The following is a 20,332-nucleotide window of genomic DNA, read 5'->3' as shown; positions in this document are numbered from 1 at the left end:
GAACTGGCACACGCTACATAGTGCAGGCTGGAAGGCAGAACCTGTGGCTCTTTCCCAAGAAAACGCGGCTTTTGAGTGCTCACAGGCCAAACAGCTTTACAAGAAACAGGTAACAAATCAAGGATCGTTAACCATATACTACCTGCGTAAGAAAAAAGCCCCCTTGTTGTTAAAAAATGAACACAGATCTAATGTACCATCTCCTAAAGGTCTGAGTCTTCTGTTCAAGACTTTATGCTGCAGTAATAATGTAAACAAATCCTGCAGGAAAACAATGACAAACATTCAGATTTACAGGTTTCTTATTAAGGCTTTAATTCAAATAAATTAAGAATTATAAGATTGTGACTACTCTGATTGTGTATGATCCATTGTCATTTTGAGGTGCATGAGTTAGTCTCATGACTAAATATGTCCATTTTAATGTAAATAACTTTCTGGTAACAAGAGTCACATAAGGTAGTGTTTCACCCACAAATAATGCAGGAACGAACATTCTGCTTTTTTCCTTTGATACATTTGTTGGTTGGACTAAAATTTTTGAGCTTATACTATTGTAGCTGTACTGGCTACCGAAAAACAAGCCTAGGATGATGACCTCTGAATCAATAGCAAAGAAAAGGAGAATATTAGAGCAAGAAACTGAAGAGCTGACATGCTGGTTCTCATCGTGGAAAAGGCCAATTCCTTTCTGAGTAGTCACCTTTTTGTTTACTTCTGTGGAATACTGACTCAGTCCTCAGTGTCTTGGAGCTGAAAATGCAGTTTGGAAAATTAGGCAATAGAATTTCTGTGCTCCTGTTTAACAAATTAAAAAATAATTTAAAATATATGTTTTCAATGTCAAGAAAATTACTTATTTAATAATTGGGAAGGGGGAAGAACGGCTTCTGAACTACAACAGGAAAGTGTCTCAGCCCTCTTTTCAAATTCTACAGCATGGTTGTCATGACTATATATTGAAACAAATGTTTGAATCGATTATATGGTTCATTCAGCTGAAGTCCTCAATTAATGCACTGTAGAAACAAGTCAGCATGCACACACGAGGGATGAAAACAGTTATGTTCAGGGTTTCAGTGTGATCATATGGCTTCTTTTCAATCATCTGTGCATGTGTCAGTTTTTTTGCTGCAACATGAAAGACATACATCTTCACGTGGGTTGGTCAGTTTTAAATGAAATAAATACAAAGGGTTGAGGACTATGCATTGTCACATATACAGCATTTCTTAATGAAAGATAGAATTTATTTGGTAAATGAGAAAATGTTAAAATCAGAAGCTTTTTCAGGAAAAAGCTCTATTTGTCTTCAACTGGAAATTTCCTTGTCAAACATAGAATTCAGATCTTGGGGCTAGCTTTGCTTTTATGTGGCTGAATCCTGTGTTTCTCATTTTGTGTAACACTGAAATTAGAGCACGACTCCCACCTGCACAGAGTACAGTGGTCACACAGTGAAACGTGGGGAGCGACATCCTCACTCCCCACACCCAGGAAGGTGCTCTGGGCCACAGAGCACCACCCAACACCCCCTCAGAAATTACAAGGGTGGTGAAAAGCAGGAAGAGACTGCCCAGAAAGGTGGTGGATACCCCATCGTTGGAAACATTCAGCCAGGTTGGAAGGAGATCTGAACAACCAGTTCATGCTCATTGGGTTCCTTCCAACCCAGCCATTCTGTGACATAGGATGGTTTGATCCCTCACCTGCAGCCCTGCAGCTGGCACCACTTGCAGCAGCACCCTTCTGCCAGGAGAGGATAAGGAAAGGAGGCTGGTGGCGGGTTCCTGCTGAAGAACCACCTGGGCCAGGGCAGGGGAGGCAGGGCAGGGTCTGGGAGGTGCGTTTTGCCCTCAGGGCCGTGAGCTTGCCTGGGGACCGGCCAGGTACCCACGCTGTGTCAGCAGGACCCAGGTCTGGCTCTGCCTGTGCTGGGGGTGTTGCGCAGGCCAGAGGGGTTGGGGCTGGAGCAGTGATGATGGCTGGGGCTGAGGGCACTGTGGGGCCGCCCACACCCCTCTCCCCACGTGTTGCTGACCCCTGGTACTGTCACAGAATCACAGAAACACAGAATTGTTAGGGTTGCAAGGGACCTCTGGTGACCACCTAGTCCAACCCCTCTGCTAAGGCAGAGTGACCTAGAGCAGGTGACACAGGAACACATCCAAGTGGGTTTTGAGTGTCTCCAGAGAGGGAGACTCCATGACCTCCCTGGGCAGTCTGGCAGTGACAGTGCTCTGTCACTTCTTTGTGTTAAGGTGAAACTTCATGTGTTTTAATTTATGAGCGTTGCTCCTTATCCTATCACTAGGCACCACCGAAAAGAGTCTGACACCATCCTCTAGCACCCACCTTTGAGATATTTACATGCATTAATGAGATCCCCTCTCAGTCTTCTCCAGACTAAACAAGCCCAGCTCCTGCAGTCTCTCCTCATAAGAGAGACGTTCCAGACCCCTAATCTTCTTTGTGCCTAGCCGCTGGATCCTCTCCAGTAGCTCCTTGTCTTTCTTGTTTTGAGGCGCCCAGAACTGGACAGAGCACTCCAGATGTGGCCCTATGAAAGCCAGGTAGAGGGGGAGGATCATCTTCCTCAACCTGCTGGCCACACTCCTCCCGATGCACCCCAGGATACCGATGGCGCTCCTGGCAGCAAGGGCACACTGCCGACTCATGGTCAACCCGCCACCCCCACTGAGACCCCCGGATCCATCCCAGCCTCCCCCGGCCGTGGCGGAAGGGCCGCAGGGGGGGGGTCGCGGCGGCAGGAGAGGCACCGCCTCCCCGCCCGCCGGCACTGCGGGGCCGGACAGTGAGGAGGAGCGGCGGCGCGGAGCTCCTGGCGGGCGGGCGGAGGTGAGAGGCGCCCGGGGCGGGACGGGCCCCATCCCGCCGGGCGCTCCCCGGCCCAGCCGCGCGGGGCTTTCCCCGCTGCCCATCGTGGTGGCGGCGGCTGCGCCACGGCTGCCCCGGCTCCGGGCGGGCTCTGGCGGTGCCGGGGCCCGCGGAGCGGAGCGAGCGGCCCGGCCTCCCACAGCCGCGAGGGTGCCGGGCAGCCCCGCCCCGCGGCGGGCGGGCCTGGCAGCGCTGCCCCGCTGTGCCCGTGGGGCGGAGGGCCGGGCGGGCGATGTCACGGCGCGTTGTCGTTGCAGCTGGAGATGCCGGCCCGGAGCAGGGCCCCGCCGAGCTGCCCTGCGCTGGATCCCCGCTCCGCGCTGCCGCCCGCCAGCCCGCCGAGGGGGCGCCGGCCCGCCCCTGGCCTCCCGCCATCCCCGCGCCCCGTAAGTGCCCGCCCGGGCGGGGGTCACACACCCAGTGCCCGCCCGGCTTGCGCTTGTTCGGTTTTTTCCTCCAGCAGTTGTTTTTCCAAGAGTAATCTTTCATGAGTGTCACCGTCTGGCTTACACAGCGCTGTGGTGGTCTCTTAGCTTATCTAAGAGCAAATGTCAAATTTATGTAATTTCTTTTACTTTTTAGAACTCTCAAGGCATATATTTTGTAAAAGAAGGTTGTCTTTTGTTGTAGTCTGTTCCTGAACAACCCACCTCAGCTACTTCTTGTCATCTGCTTCCCATCTATTTACAAGTGGATTGCTCAATAACTTGATGTAAAATCTGTCCAAAGGCTGAAGTTAGGCTAACAAGTGTTTGCTTTCCTCAGTCCTCCTCCTCCATTCTTTTAATGGAATGTGCTAGTCTGCCTGTCTTGTCCTTTCTTGAGTTCTCAAGATGTCATTTTAATTGGCATTTTAAGCACCAAGAATTGGTTTCATATGTGTCTGCTGACTTTAAAATCTTTAACTTTATCCTTTACTCTTAATTTACCTTTTTTGACTTTAACCTCACCTTCTGTCTCCCTCTAAAAAGAATTTCGTTACATTGCCATTCACAGTTAACTTTTCTGCTGAGGGCTGAAATAAAGACGATGTTTAACACTTTGTCCTACTTTATATCACTTATCGTTTGTTCTTTTTCCTCTGAAGTTATAAATTTTTGTCTTCTGTTTTTTATTGTATTTATGGAACCTTTACTTGTTACCATTTATGTTCTTCACTAGTTACAACTCACTTCTGTGCCATTGTTCTGATTTTATCCCTACACGATAGCACTGTCTTTTTAACTTTTTTACTGTTCCTTAGACATGCACACAAACCTTTTTTTATTTATTTATTTCTTGTGTGATTTTTCAGATCATTAAGGCTCCCCTGTTTTAGCTAAAACAGTCTTACACACTCTTTCCTCTGAATTACCATTGTGCATTTAATGTTACCTTTCAGTTACTGCTAGCTCTCTGCTCTCTTTCATCTCTTGGATTACTTGCCTTAGAGTCATGTCAGCCTGTTCTCTGAGGTTTTTGTATGAAGTCTGTTAGTTTTATTCTGTTACTCACATTGTATTTTCCTTAGAAAGGTAGTGAGAAACTTTGGCCAGTGGGCCAAATTCAGCTCACCAGAGTAATTCAGCATGTCCAATTCCTACATGTGCACTCTCCTAAGGATCCTTTGGACTAAAACTGAAAGTGGGCTGCAGCAGGTTAAATGGTACTGGTGGCCCATTTCCTCATGGCTGTTTCCTTTCAATTCCAAAGTTTTGGGATTGACAGCACCTTCATGTCACATGGAATGAACTGAAGTGTGCCTCTGTAATCACATGGTAAACTCATGCATGTTCTGTCATCCAGTTATATCTCTTATCTGATCAAAATACAGCCATTCTCATTATGTTCCTAGCTGTTAATCCATCATGGTGCAGGAAATAGTTTGGTCATGTGTTAGATACATTCCAGGTCACACGGTAAGAAAGAAGTCAAGGCTTTTTTCAGCCCGTACATAAAAATCTCTGTGGTCTGGCTCTGCCAGAAAGATTCCCTGTTAGAATCTTTTCTTGGAATACTGACTTTGTGCTCAGTTTCACATATCGCTTTCCATCTTTAGCACCTGAGTTCAGTTTCAGTGAGTTCTTCCCTTCTAGTCAAAGCTGAAATGAAAAGTACCCACTCTTTTAGTAGCTTCCTCCAATTTCCGAAACACAGCTACTTTTAATTGTGGGAGGTTGTTCACCACACATGCTGTATTCCTAGCCAATGGCTGGGTAAAGTACCCCACTGATGATTAGGTACCATCATATCACCTCTTGCATGGTGGCTCAGGAAGAGGTTCATTTGGTTCCTCTTTTCTGTGTGTTCTGCTTTTGATTGCTCTCAAAACAGCAACCTTGTGGATCTCTTTGCTGCTTGTTAACCTGCCTTCTCTCATTGCCTCCTTCATTTTCAGAATTCATTCCTGTTCTAATATTGTATGGGGTTTGCCTGGCAAGGCTTTGGTAGCGGGAGGGGGGTGGAGTGCTATAGGAGTGGCTTCTGTGAGCAGCTGCTGGAATCTTACCCTGTGTCTGAAAGGGCAATGCCAGCTGGGTCTGGGAGGGACCCACAGCTGGCCAGGGCTGAGCCCACCAGCAATGGTGGTAGCACCTCTGGGATAATATAGGTAGGAGAAAGAAAGAAAAAAGTAATTGTGGCCACAGAAGAGAGGAGTGAGAATATGTGAGAGGAACAACAATGTAGAGACCAGGGCCAGTGGAGGAGGAGGAGGAGGTGCTCTAAACGCTGGAGCAGACATTCCCCTGCAGCCCATGGTGCAGCCATGGTGGAGCAGCCTGTCCCCTGCAGCCCATGGAGGTTCCTGGTAGAGCATAGAAGGAAGGAGCCCCACACCAGTGCAAGTGGATGCCTGAAGGAAGGCTGTGACCCTGTGGGAAGCCCGCTCTGGAGCAGGCTTCTGGCAGGACCTGTGGAGAGGTTTCCTGGTAGGACTTGTGACCCCGTGGGGAACCTCTGCTGGAGCAGCTTTTTCCTGAAGGACTGCAGTCCGTGGAAGGGGCCCACACTGGAACAGTTTGTGAAGAACTGTAGCCTGTGGGAAGGACTCAAGTTGGAGAAGTGCATGGAGGACTCTCCATGCTGGGTAGGGGAAGGACTCCTCTCCTTGAGGAGGAAGTAGCAGCAGAAACAACATGTGGTGAACTGACCAGAACCTCCATTCCCCATCTCCCTGCACTGGTTTGGGGGAGGAGGTGGAGAATTGGGAATAAAAGTTAAACCCAGGAAGGAGGAAGTGGTGGGAGGAAGGTGCTTTTTGGGGGATTTGTTTTGCTTCTCATTATCCTGCTCCAATTTTGATTGGTAATAAATTCAGTTAATTTCCCCAAGCCAAGTCTGTTTTGCCTATGACAGTAACTAGTGAGTGATCTCTTCCTGCCCTTATCTCAACTCATTTTTGTTACATTTTCTCTCCCTTGCCCAGCTGAGAAGGGGAGTGATAGACCAGCTTTTTGGGCACCTGACTTTCAGCCAGGATCAACCCACCACAACAGTGTATAACCACTTACGTCATAACTGTGGTTTCATGTGAAGACTTCCCTACTGGGCGTTGTTTTTTAATGTCTTTGTTCAGCTTTATTGCAGTTCTGTGACCACTTCTCTCCAAACATACAGTAGTATTTCTTTTATTTTCCAGTGAGCCTCAGCCTTTGTCCTTCAAAGCATTCCTTACTGCACTGAATTTGAGTCTTAAAACTATCTTCCCTTTTATTATTGCATGAAATCTGTCTTTTCCTGCCATTAGTTTTTTGTGGAACGCTCTCCCATGTGTTTGTGTCCAGGACTTATCTGACCTGGTCAGAAATTTCTGTTAAGCATATTTGTGACCCATGGCCTTGAATCCTTTGCCCTTGCATCCACAGTTAATCCTTATACATCCTTGGCCAGACCTAGCAGTCTGACCTAGAAATGTCATTAGTGATCTCACAACTAGGCCTTGATAAATTTCCCTTGTTGTCTTTGCCGTTGGATCCATGTGGGCAGCCCATTTTCTAGGCTGACAACTGGATGTCTGTCATGGTAGTAGCCATGACATTTGCAGCTTTGAGACTTTTGCATCCCTTCCTTCATGACCAATAGAGGATATCACAGTAATAACCTGATAAGCTTTTAAAGGAGTTCAACTTCCATGAACTCACTGTCCTCACACCAATCCCAGGCCAGTGCTCTCTACTTTCTAACATTTTCCATAGTTATCCAGTTTTTCTAACATATTTCTTCTCATTTTTCTGTTGACTGTTAGTTTCACGAGCCCAAAGTTATCTTGTGGTCTAGCATTCCAGGGCAGTGGAAGAGGGAATAGGAGAAGATGAAAGAAATATTATTTACTAATGGAACTGTATTATTGAAGTGCTTGAAGTGTTTTATATTTCTTATTACTCCTTCTATTAGTGACACATTGCAAGACAAAATTGAAGAGCACATACTTTATTAAGAAGAAAATATAATATGGAACTTAGAACCAAAGATTTTGTTTCCAAAGGTGTTTATGGATTATGATGCCTCATAATTGTATGATGTTGCATTTTTCTTCTGTTGTTTTCTCTTTTTCCTTTTCTCTTCCCCCCCCGCCCCCTGAAGAAATCATTGTAGGTTTCGTGTCTTGGAAATATGGAATCAATCTCTATGATGGGGAGTCCCAAGAACCTCAATGAAACTTTTCTACCAAATGTTGCTAATGGTATCAAGGATGCCAGTAAGGTCACAATAGGCATCATTGGAAGTGGAGACTTCGCTAAGTCATTGACAATTAGACTCATCAGATGTGGGTACCATGTGGTTGTAGGAAGCAGAAACCCTAAACATGCTGCTGAGTTCTTTCCCCATGTGGTTGATGTCACTCATCATGAAGATGCAGTAGCAAAAACAAACATCATTTTTGTAGCCATACACAGAGAACATTACATCTCTTTGTGGGACCTCAAACATTTACTTGCTGGTAAAATTCTGATTGATGTCAGCAATAATACAAGAGTAGACCAATATCCGGACTCCAATGCAGAGTACTTGGCATCACTTTTTCCTGATTCCCTGATTGTCAAAGGATTCAATGTCATTTCAGCTTGGTCACTGCAGTTAGGACCAAAGGATGCCAGCAGACAGGTAAGTGCTATTATTTGTATAAATTTAACTTTCTTGTAAGATGCAAATGAATGCAACTGAATGTAAGCAGCCAGAACTCATGGGATTCATTCTGCTTGACTTACCTAATATACTGGGTGGGCATTTAGCCTATGTTTTAGTAGCCAATAAAATTTTCAGAGTTGAGTTCATCCCATTGTAAGACTTAGACTAAGTGGTCCGAATTTTTCCGTGAGTTGCCTGTTTATCTTTAAAGATTGTAGAGGAAACATGGATACGATCTTAGAGTAGACAGATGACCTTTAGATGACTACATACAGATCAGAAGAGTTGGGTCTTAATGTTTTCCATAGGAAATACATTCATGTCTATCCTTATGCTTTATACTAGGATAGAGACAGTCTTTCCCAGTATATTTGAGTTTTGGTATTGGGATAAACTATTGAAAAAGATGCATAGAAATCTGAGCTCCTGATCCCAGGGCTTAGGAGTCAGCTTTTCTAAAAATACTTGCTTCAAATAGCAGCAAAGGGATTGAAAGAAATTTTGTAGCTTTTAGTTGCCCCAAAATCATAAATATGAGGAAACAGAAGGAGGCACACATTCGTTAGATCCAGGACTACTTGAGAACATCGTGTTCAAATTCCTTCCCAGTATGTTCCCTAAATCCATCCTGCATATAGAAAAGGCATCTTTATGTTTTTCATACTTTGCTGAAGTGATACAAAGAATTTAAGCCTATGCAGGAATCCAGTCCTTCACAGCTTTATGGGCTCTGAGAAATACATGGTGCAATGTGACTACTTTGAGAGATTAAATTGAGTTTTCTGACTCTTCAGGTAGATTTAAATGGAATGCAATTAATACAGAATTAGCGTAATTTTAAAAATAACCTCACCAGACTCCTTTTATCCCCTTTCAGAATAGCACTGCACTGTTAGTAATTCACTTCTGTCAAATCAGATCATGTTTGCTCTAATGCAGATGATCAGCACACAGTGTTGGGTAAACTATAGCCCATTGTAAATTTTAAAAGAACCTTAAAGTACTTTGTAGCAGTGCATTTTTTTCACTGTGTACTAAACTGGTCTCTAGAACTAGTTATTATCTGGCTTCTAGTTTTTATCTTTGCTGATAAACATTCAAATCTGGAATCCATGGAAGTCTGGATTGTGAAATGAAGTTAAAATTATTACATATCGAGAGATTACATAGTTCTCTGCTTTACATTCAGTTTATGCTACAGCTGTTTTAGGGTCATCATTCAAGATTCCTGTATTTTTGAGAGAACTTGTGATTTTCTGAAATGCTTTTAGCCATTGTTTCAAGTTCAATCCAGTCCTGTAGACATTTCAGTATGGGGGGTTTCAGTGTGCAGATTGCAGGACATCCCACAGTCAGCTCATCAGTAACACCAAGATAAAGCCAATTTGTTTTGCTTACTGTTTTGCTAAATCAATGGGCATATTTGCACTTTGACTGGATTTTTATGTGATTTCATTCTCATCTTGGTGATATGAGGTGGGATAACAGTGTACAGTTTTAGCAGTAGCGTCATAGTTTTGATCTGAAGGACCTTAAGGTTTTTGTTGGGTTTTGTTGGGGATGTTTTACCTTTGAGTCTCTTTCTGTGACTACAGACAATTGCCTTGACTTTCCCAACAGGTCTATATATGCAGTAACAACGTTCAGGCTCGCCATCAAGTTATTGAGCTTGCCCGTAAGCTCAGTTTTATTCCTATTGATGTGGGGGCATTGACATCTTCAAGGGAAATTGAAAACTTGCCTCTGCGACTGTTCACCCTGTGGAAGGGGCCTGTACTGATTGCTATTAGCCTGGCAACATTTTTCTTCATCTATTCGTTCATCAGAGATGTAATCCATCCATACATGAGAAACCAGCAGAGCGACTTCTACAAGATTCCCATTGAGATCGTGAACAAGACTCTGCCGATTGTTGCAATCACTTTACTTTCTCTGGTGTATTTATCAGGGCTTATTGCAGCTGCTTACCAGCTTTACTATGGCACTAAGTATCGGCGGTTTCCACCTTGGCTGGACAACTGGCTCCAGTGTCGAAAGCAGCTTGGACTGCTCAGTTTCTTCTTTGCAACAGTGCACGTGGTGTACAGCCTGTGCTTACCCATGAGGAGATCGGAGCGGTACTTGTTCCTCAACATGGCCTATCAACAGGTGAGACAGTCTTTAGGTCAGTGAGCCAAAAAGGCCTTTGCTGTGTGCATATGGCTCCTGAATACAATATATATGTTATCTTAGTTTGTTCTAGTGTTTTCAGCACAGAATGTAATGTGTTATCTTATGCACAACTGGTGCCAAATAAGGAGACTAAAAGAAACTTCCGTGCATTTTGCTCATCTTGTGGGTCAAACTGCAGTCACATTTGTGTGGTAGGGGGAGTCAAAGACGTGTCCTACTGGAAGTCCTGATAGTAATATACACGAGGAGAATGTAGGATAGACAGGATAAGAGCCACAGCAGGAAAATTCGGAGGTATGTTCCTCTCTATGTATACTTAACATATGGGAGAAGTATGTATATCATAAGTGCATTTACAAGTATGAAAAGTATAAGGGTAGATACTGTTATCATTATTACAGATACATCTATGTTTAAAAAAAAGGAAAAGAAAATGCTGATACTTTTTAACATCTTGGACCAGTGGTAAAATGACTTTATTCATTTAAAATTCTGTGAACATAATCTCTTGCAGGCAGTAGAGATTGACTCACAGTTCCCAGGAACAATTGGTCTTGCATAACCCTGAAACAATCTCCGACAAATCTGTCATCCTTTAGAAGGGGGTCTTATTCTCCTGTCTGCCATTGAGGCAGCTTACTGTCACCTTTAAAGTAGCAGAGAAGCAGCACTGCCAGAAAAACAGCATTGCCATTCTGCCCATAAAATCTGTGGGAAAGAGGGGTGTGATAGAACAGAAAGGAAAGCGCACTAAGGAAATAAAATCAAATGGAACAAATTAACAGAGATTGGATCCACAAACTCTGAAAGGGCTAGCACGAAAAAATGAGCTCAAGGGAAAGACAGGAGGGGCAAAACTATGGAAGACAGCAAGAAACTATAATTGTTCACACTTAGAATTAGTAATACTAAAGGATCCACTGATGCTTTTACTAAGAAATTGCTTTTAATGATATTGTAAAACTCTCACTTGCTAATATTGCTAGTGAACCTCTTTCAAGGCATGTCATATTGCAATAGTCCACCTGAAAGTGGAAAATAGTTTAATATCCAAACTTCTTAATTGTTAAGGTCCTGAGTTGTTTCTTTTTTCTGGTAAAGCTCTCTAATGAGAACCCTGAGACTAGCTCAGCTGGTTAGAGCCTGGTGCTAGTAACACCAAGGTTGTGGGCTCAATCCCTCTGTGAGCCATTCACTTAAGAGTTGGACCTTTTGGGTCCCTTTCAACTCAGAATATTCTGTGTATCTGATGTCAGTAGTGAAAGAGACAAACTAGCTTGGACTAGGGAGATAAAGCAAAATTGGGAAATTATGCTAAACTATTTCCAAATGTAACAAACTAAAAACAAATTGCAGGTTTATTCAATTTGTGTACAGAATTCAAATTTGCAGGGTCTGAAGAATACATCTGCTTTTCTACTGTGCATAGGAATGTGCAGAATTACCTGATTTTATAACAGAATTGTTGTGAATGGCTTATAATGTTACAGTTTCATTTAACATCTAAATTTCCTTGTTTAATATATTTTTAATCTAGCAAGAGCCAGTCCCAGCAGTAAGGAAATAGTTGTTTTTCTCTGAGACATGAGGAAACCTCTGAAGTATTTGACCCCATTTTATAGTTGTCCTGTGACTGTGGACTTTTAAGTCTGCAAAATAACTTCTGTCGGTATTTTTAATATTCTGTAGAATAAAGTTCTTCCTTTTTTCTTTTTCATCAGGTTCATGCAAATGTTGAAAATTCTTGGAATGAGGAAGAAGTGTGGCGAATTGAAATGTATATTTCCTTCGGAATAATGAGTCTCGGATTGCTTTCTTTGCTGGCAGTAACTTCCATCCCTTCAGTAAACAGTGCCTTAAACTGGAGGGAGTTCAGTTTTATTCAGGTGTGTTACTTTTTGAATAATGGGGGTTTGTTGTTAACAAGAATTCCTCGATCATGGTCACGATCATAAACAACAGCAAATTGCTACGTGACAAGAGCTTTTTTTTCCTCTCTGGTAATTTAATTAAAACAACATATCCTTACTTAGCAAATATATTACCATGAAGGCACATAAAGCATTTCATAAATGTTAGAATAGGACTTTACATTTTACGCTTCTTAGTCTTAAATAATCAACATAGCTAAGACCAAATGATCACTAATCTATTCCTTTTCCAGTGTTAAAATTTCTTTCTAAATTCAAATTAGATAAATTTGGACAAACTTGCTAAAGGCAGTGATACTGATGAGATACTACTATATGTAGATGCACACAACTGTTAAAATTGAGGACTTAATTTGTCCTACAGGATTTTTATTGCACAGCTCTCTGACAGCCATGGTGTCCTTGATTTAGTTTTACTTCCCTTCCACTGTGTGGGACTTGACACAGCTCTCAACTGCATTATTTCCATTAGCTGAAAATACCCATTAGTAAAACATGAAGTTTTGCTTATTAAAATCAGTGGCTTTTCCAGGCCCTGGCACACCTTCTGATGCCTTCCCTCCTCAGATAAATATCTACAACAGGCAGGCCTAACCAACATAAAATACTGAGAAATATCAGCTTTAATAAACAGCTTACTATTTGCTTCTACACAAAGTTACCATTGGTTTTAGGTAGCAGTCAGGTATAGGAAATTTTATTAGGATTTGGTCTGATGAAAATTTCCTAAGTGTGTACAGTTTGGGCTTTTGTTATGTTGTGTTTTGTTTTCTGACTTTGACTTCAGTAATGTAGTCTTAACTCAGTCTTCTCTGATTAACAGTTTTTTCAGCATAGCCATTGTAATAATATTGCCTAATTCTTAGTCCTGTTCACTTCAGAACACAGGCACTGACTTTACTGTTCAGGGCTTGGGTTTAACTTTACAGACATTTTAAATGTCAATGAAAATTGACATTTTCAATGGCTATAGGTGTCTGAGGTCTTCTGTCTGTAAGGTAATGTCTTCCCTTCCCCTTGGGTTTCCGTTGCTGGAACACTGCAGGTAGACCTACAAAAAGTTTGCTGAAAAGTTTTCCAAAGTAGAGTTATCCTGACAGAACTGTCTATCCATACTCTTGGCTTTGAACCTTCAGAGCAAGTAAATACCAACTGTATTGTTACAACATCCCTGCCATCTGGAGTTCTCTGTGTGTGGACAATGGTACTGCTATTGGGTGATTTAAAACATTAGTGTAAAAGGGAAAAACATGTTTTCACTCTTGAGTGACATGATGTCTTTATCCAGTAATGACTTCCAGACACAAACACAGCATTTGTGTCTTATTTTTCCTTTCTCAAATTTCGGGCTTGTGTGACTGAATCAACCCACACAACAACCACAATGATGTATATCTGCGTGGGCATTTTTTATTGTATCATATTTACTGCAGTTATTTCCACTGTAAACAAGTCAAAATAGTTCCAAATTTGAACAAATATGAACTCTAATGAATCATCTAGGAGTATTTTGCTCTGGAGGTATGTCACAGTTGAAACTGATATTAGTAATTAATTATTATCATTTGCAATTTTTAATCACAAAAAAACACTGAACTACTAAAAATTTCCTTAAAGTTAATGAATATTAAAGATAGTTAACTTTGTCATTAATTACTTCTCAGGGTGTAAGTTGTTCTTCATTACTTGTCCAAAAAAGTCGTCTTTTTTTTTTAATCAGAAAACAGACTTTCACTGATTCCTTACTAAAGTAAAAGGAGTCTGTATTTCTGCACAAGCTTCATTGTACCCAGTATGCAAGTAGAACAGATAGAACATCATAGTAGTTACTGTCTTTTATATTTTTCTTCTACTGATGTGCAGTAAGATGAAGCAAATTTGAACTTCATTTTCTTAATCTTCGCTTAAGTCAGAGGGACAAACAATAGAACTACTAGCCCACCATCTCAATGCTGCTTTTCTTTTAGCTGGGAAAAGCAGTATGTTTCTAGCTTTAGTCCTGAGTCTCAGATGATTTGCCACAACAGTTGCTGAACTTCTTTTGCTTCTGATGGATGAAGAATCAGTCAGTCAGCACACTCAGACAGTTTCTCAGCTCAGCACTTCCCACTGAGAATAACATACTATTGCTTGTTCATCTTAGTAAATGCAGTTTCATCAAAATGAGGGTCTGGCCTCTTCTGAAGAGTTTTACCACTAGGACATATTCAGTCTTGAGTCCTACTAGGAAAATATGAATTTATTAACATACACAGTATAGACGATTTTCTAGCCCCGTTCCAGTAGTACAAGCCCTAAGTAGCATCTCCCCTACCCACAGTGGTTCAAATCAACTCTACCACAGTCTTCATAATACTGTAAAGAAACCCCAGTTGTGAATGTTTCTGCCCAGAAATCATTGTTGTCTTTGATATCCCAAATTATATTTTGGAGATGCCTCTCTCTTGCCTAACCTGGCTTCACAGCTCAGGTGTCAGGAGCCCCAAAAATTCCAGCCTGCGTCATTGGGGAAAAAGGACTTTGAGAGGACAAGCAGTGCAGGTTCCACTCATTCCCTCAGAGTATAAATATGAACAAAGTAAGATATGAGAAGGTTTAATAGTGTAAAAGGAAGTTACTGTGTCAGTCCTATAGGAAGCTAGGAGACCAGCAGAAAACTTGGAATTGCTGCAGTACGGAGCTGACTACTGTACAAAACAAAGATCCAATCACTTCATCTTGATTCAGAGAGAAACACTCATAACATCTGGATAGAGGAGCCACAAAACGAGGCAGTGATGAAGAGTTTGCTCAGTAGGAGATCCTAGATGATGGAAACTTAGCATGAAACTTAGCAGGCATTGAAGCTTACTAAGGAAAGCAGCAGGGAAGAAAGCTGGGGCTGATAAACTAATGCATTGGTTTGCTTAAATGCCACTTCAGTACTCTTCTTTTTTCTTCTAAACATATTTGGATAAGGAACAAAGATAGACATGGATGAGAAATACAAAAGAATTCATATCTTGCCATAGCAGGCAGAATAAACAGCCTAAACCAACACACTGCAAACAGAAAAAGGAATTTATTGAAACCAGTCCTTGAGCAGTCACATAAAATACAAGGAAATGGAGAATGTGGTCTGCAAGCAGTGCTGCACTGGACCTTCAATCTTCTGAGGGAAGTTAAACTGTAAATATATAATGTAAGCATTAGTGACTGCTGCTTTTGTTTTCCAGTCTAAAAGTTGAAGTCCAAAACCCATCACTCAAAGTGGCAGTGGACAGAGCAGACTGGCTTTGAAAGCTGAGCTTTATGTTTTTTAGCAAAAATCAGCACAACTCAACCATTTGTGTAATAGGAAGCTGACCTTTTTGTAGACATTCCTTTTCTCTGCTAGCACAATCCTAAAGCTTTTTGGAGACAGTATTACTAAAACTTTTCCTCTGCATATGCTTTGAGGAAGGGCTGCCCTGCCTTGGTTCTCCCACAAGAATAGGATACTTCTTCCTCAGAGTAAAGAAGATTGAGGCCTGAGTATTTAGCAAGTTTATGGGTAAGATTCCAATCAGAGTTGCTACAGGTGGTTTATAAGTTTAGCAATATCCTGTTACTAGGGGAATCCAATGTATATCTTGCATAAATGTAGACTTTAGAAAATACCTTTCGTAAATATAAATTGCTTGGAATTATTCAACTGTTGTGAAGGTAGAAATTCCTGAAACAGATTTGCCCCACAGCAGATTATTGTCTCTATATGTGTACATTTTTTCTGGTAACATTTTAGGGATTTTTCTTTTTCATCTTTTCCACTCCTCTAACTTTTGTTGGTTCTTTTCCCAAACAATGCCAGTTTGTCTAGTTTATCAGTAGTCCTGGCTGGGAATCCCCCCTATTAGCTAAAAGATTGATCAGGAAGGAAAAGAAACAAACCAGGGAAGACCTAGAGAAAAGCTAAAAGATTGGGGAGTCCATAGGAAATGTGCTAATCTCTTACTCAGCTTTCAGGAAACACAGTATTATGGAAGATAAGCAAGCAAAACAACCAAAGATATTCTCCCCCTTTTCCCAGCAGCCATCCTAGAGCCTAGGCAGAGGGTTCCCAAGATTTACAACTGATGTTGCTGCTCTCTGTCCCATGTGAATTTACCAGTGAAGAAAAAGTATTGCTTCTTGCTGCTTTCAGAAGTCCTCTACTCTTAAAGAAGTTACCATCCAGTGCCTGGTGGCAGTAATTAAGGGACTGGTAGAAGAAGATAGCATTAGTAGCTGACAGAAGCTCCTATAGGAATGTCTTTGTTAGATTATTAGATGTGTGGTTGAAATTGTCCAGTGCACAGTAACACATGCCCTATCACCACTTCAAAGAAGCATGCCACAGGGCAAAAAAAAAAGAACTTAATAAAGGTGCATCGTATGTTTTTCTTGTCCTTGTGTTGTTAGTTCAAAATATACTGATGTACTTCTTAGCTTCTATTCTGCCATTAGATAGAAAGACTTGTATAGATATCTCAAAACTAGAGCTTGCAAATTGAGTTTAAATAAGCACTAAAATTAAAAAAATAAAGGGAAATGACTCTGTAAGATTTCCCTTTTGTTTCTTTTTCAAGAATTGTTATAGTTTTCATCACTAATCCTGATGAAGAAGTGAGGGATATGATTCACTTGTGGCCTTCTCCCTGTTGGCAGTGTTATAACAACTATGAATTCAGGACAGTCATACCAGCAAAAATCTGCAATAACATATTAAAGCATCAGGTTTGATAGTATTGTTTGCTGTCCAAACTTCTTACCAGAGCTTCCATTCAGATACCGCCTATGCCGTTTTCATATCTACAAGTATTTCTCTCAGTGTTTCCTATGGAATATTTTGGCAGCAAATTGTTCTTTTTAAAAAAGAAGTGTACAGCATATCTAAAGTTTAACAACCAGGCCCTGAAACCATTGGCAAAAAAGGTGCATAAATATTGCCAAGTCAACAGGGTGCCAATCCCAAGAAATTAACAAAAGTATTTTCCTTTTATACCATTATATCTGTGAATCCTTGCAAAAGTATTAGCTCAGACATTCTCCTTTCCCTAGAAATCGCTTAATCTTGAAGTAGATGCAATTATTTCTTTCACTATCTATTATAGACCTTTAGGCTGCATTTTTCTTTGTGTCTTCATGTACTGGAATTAAACAATACCTTGGTAGCTGCTTACCTTTCTTAATATTCTTTCTCTGTTTCAATAATATTCTATAAATGTTTCCCAACCAAGTTAGTCATTACATCAGTTTGGGCCAAAAAGAATAGTAGTCTTTTTTTATCATGATTTGGGAAAGTTAAGGTTAATACTTTATTAAGTATTTAATTGAAATTTGACAATTTAATAATTATCAAGTCTTCAGAGCATTACAACTACAGGGTCCTTAAAAAGGCAGATTCACAGAAATAGTGACCCCTACTATCACCACCTTCTGTGGCATACTCTAGATTCCATGGTAAGAGGTCCTCTGCAGGGTGCTGTGGGAACCTTCTGCTTCACCTTTCATCTAGCACTGCCTGTTTATGATAAACTGCATCATTGTTTTGTGCTGTTATGCCCAAGGCCTGCAGTTCAGATATTCCCATTAGCCAGTTGGGAACAGCTGATGGAGAAAAGTAAGGCATGGTTTATGCTAATGTCAGACAAGTGGATGCAAGCCTTTGTAAGGAAGAAGTAAGCTGCACATCTCAGAGTGATAAAAATCTGCAGTGTTAGGCCCATATCCCTTCCAGAAGAATTGTATTGTTCCATAATAAGGCATCTTGGAAGTGATCTATTCTCATAGTTAAGAAACGGGAAACTTAATTTCCAATCACAATGGATGTTGTTCCAGTAACTACACTGGAGTTGTTCCTTATTTGCATACATATCCTGAAGTTGACTTCCATTACTTAGGATTTGGGCAGACATCATTTCAGTTTTGACTGAAAGGCCTATAGATGTTAGCAGAGATACATTGTAAATCAGTGCTCAGTTCAGTCTGTGATTTTCAGAACATGTGAACTTACAACCACATATTGCTAATTTAATATAGTGAATAGGTAAGAGATTTTAACATGATGTCTAATAAATGTTAAAATAATGGGTTAGAGCTGTCAGATGAAGGACTGAGTACTATTATATCTCTTTTTTTCCCCTGTTTTCTCTTTTTTTCAAAGTCAACACTTGGATACGTTGCTCTGGTTATAAGTACTTTCCATGTACTGATTTACGGATGGAAAAGAGCTTTTGAAGAAGAGTATTACAGATTTTATACACCACCAAATTTTGTTCTTGCCCTTGTTCTGCCTTCCATTGTAATTCTGGGTAAGATCATTTTACTTTTGCCATGTGTAAGTAGGAAACTGAGGAGAATTCGAAGAGGATGGGAGAAAAGCCATGTTATAGAAGAAGTAAGTGGGTCTGTTCCACATCTCTCCCCAGAAAGGATAACTGTAATGTGATGATATTTGTTATCACTGTTGTACACGTTTGGGTTTTTTTGTCATAAACTTGTATTTTTAGAAGTTAAGTAGGAGTAAAGTCACTTGCTTGGCATATGGTACAAGCTATGATACTACCAAACCATGAGAAGTTTGAAACTGGATGACTATTACTTCTGATAACTACAAAAATATTTTTGTTTTGAATTACAGAGAGCAGATTATTATGAAATCAAAAATTTTTTAATGTTCCTTTCCACAGTTACATCACAACAGTATTTTATTATAACTATGCTTTTCAGATACTTCTTTGACTTAGAGCATATGCGTCAGAGTGCTGTTTATTAATACCACATTTTCTGGGCAGTATTTCTTCTAGTAAAACCAGACTTCTGTTACTGAGTTCAGAATATAGATAAATAATTTAGGACATAATCATGTTTTGAAACAAATTAATTTGTAATGATCGCAGAATCATATAATCACAGAACAGTTTGAGTTGGAAGGGACCTTAAAGATCATCTGGTTCCAACCTCCCTGCCATGGGCAGGGACACCTTCCAATAGACCAGGTTGCTCAAAACCCCTTCCAACTTGGCCTTGAACACTGGCCAGGGATGGGGTATCCACAGCCTTCCTGGGCAACCTGTTCCAGTGTCTCACTATCCTCACAGTGAGGCATTTCCTCCTGATAACCAATCTAAACCTACTCTCATTCAGTTTGAATCCACTCCCTCTTGTTCTGTCACTACACGCCACTGCCCTCTCCAGCTTTCTTGTAGGCTCCCTTCAGGTACTGGAAGGCTGCTATAAGGTCACCCCCAAGCCCTTTCTTTTCCAGGCTGAACAATCCCAATTTCCTCATAGGAGAGGTGCTCCATTGCTCTAAGCAACTTGGTGGCCCTCCTTTGGACTCGCTCCAACAGCTCCTTGTCCTTCCCATGCCAGGGACCGCAGAGCTGGATGCAGCTTTGCAGGTGGTGTCTGTAGAGGGACAGAAATCACCTCCCTTGCCCTGCTGGCTGCACTGCTTTTGGTGCAGCCCAGGATACAATTGGCTTTCTGGGCTGTCAGCCCACCTTGCCAGCTCACGTCCAGCTTCTCATCCACCAACACCCTTAAGTCCTCAGCAGGGCAGCTCTGGATCCCTCCATCCCCCAGCCTGTGTGGATACCAGTGGTTGTCCCAAGCCAGGTGCAGCACCTTGCACTTGGTCAAGTGTATTGCACATGTACAGTTTTATTTATTTCTTTGTGGCTTTACACCATTCCATGATTTGAATATGCAAACCCAGTTTCAATTATGGTGTGATTGTACATCTTGTAAGCAAATGGTATTGTACTAGTAGCATAAATTTTTTTCAAAGTATTACATAGGATTTTAGACCTTTGGCATCTCTTTATTTACATGCATTACATAATGAAGACTTAAAACATGCTATACAATTATAGAAGGATATGTGTGCAAGTAACTAGTTTTTGGTTTTTGAATGATTTTGAAATATCAGGAAATATTTTAAAAACAAAAAGAAAAGCTGAGAATTCAGCAACAATAAAAATCCATTTTCACTGTGAAACTTCCAGTATGTTGGAAGCATCACAATACTCATGTTCTGTATGTGTCTACACTGGAGTTTCTGTTATTACGTATGAATTTCCCAGAGTGTGTCTTAAATTCTTAGTATCTTTTTGTGCAAATCCAATCTTCTATTTTTATATAAAGGTCTAACTTTTACAATGAGTGTCTCTGGAATATGCCTGAAGTTTTGAGAAACAAAATTATTATTCTTATACTTA

At 41.2% G+C, this 20,332-nt stretch overlaps 1 protein-coding gene across 1 annotated transcript; it reads left to right on the top strand.

The window, feature by feature from the left end:
• Window positions 1-3,234: 3,234 nt before the first annotated feature.
• On the top strand, window positions 3,235-19,063 carry STEAP2 (STEAP2 metalloreductase). The gene is made up of 5 exons (XM_018075926.2): window positions 3,235-3,284; window positions 7,462-7,983; window positions 9,628-10,155; window positions 11,901-12,065; window positions 18,274-19,063. Exons 2-5 carry the CDS (start codon window positions 7,492-7,494, stop codon window positions 18,556-18,558), a joined length of 1,470 nt encoding a protein of 489 aa, XP_017931415.1. The 5' UTR covers window positions 3,235-3,284; window positions 7,462-7,491; the 3' UTR covers window positions 18,559-19,063.
• Window positions 19,064-20,332: the final 1,269 nt, after the last annotated feature.

The sequence above is a fragment of the Manacus vitellinus genome, unplaced genomic scaffold (assembly GCF_001715985.3).
Source record: "Manacus vitellinus isolate BGI_N305 unplaced genomic scaffold, ASM171598v3 scaffold_3_pilon, whole genome shotgun sequence".
Classification (NCBI taxonomy): Eukaryota; Metazoa; Chordata; class Aves; order Passeriformes; family Pipridae; genus Manacus; species Manacus vitellinus.
This window is presented reverse-complemented; position numbering and strand designations above follow the sequence as displayed.

Coding starts and splice junctions, on each gene's coding strand:
- STEAP2 (XM_018075926.2), top strand. CDS start 7,492: ATGGAATCAATCTCTATGATGGGGAGTCCCAAGAACCTCAATGAAACT. Junction 7,984..9,627: donor CAAAGGATGCCAGCAGACAG/GTAAGTGCTATT, acceptor CTTTCCCAACAG/GTCTATATATGCAGTAACAA. Junction 12,066..18,273: donor GGGAGTTCAGTTTTATTCAG/GTGTGTTACTTT, acceptor TTTTTTTCAAAG/TCAACACTTGGATACGTTGC.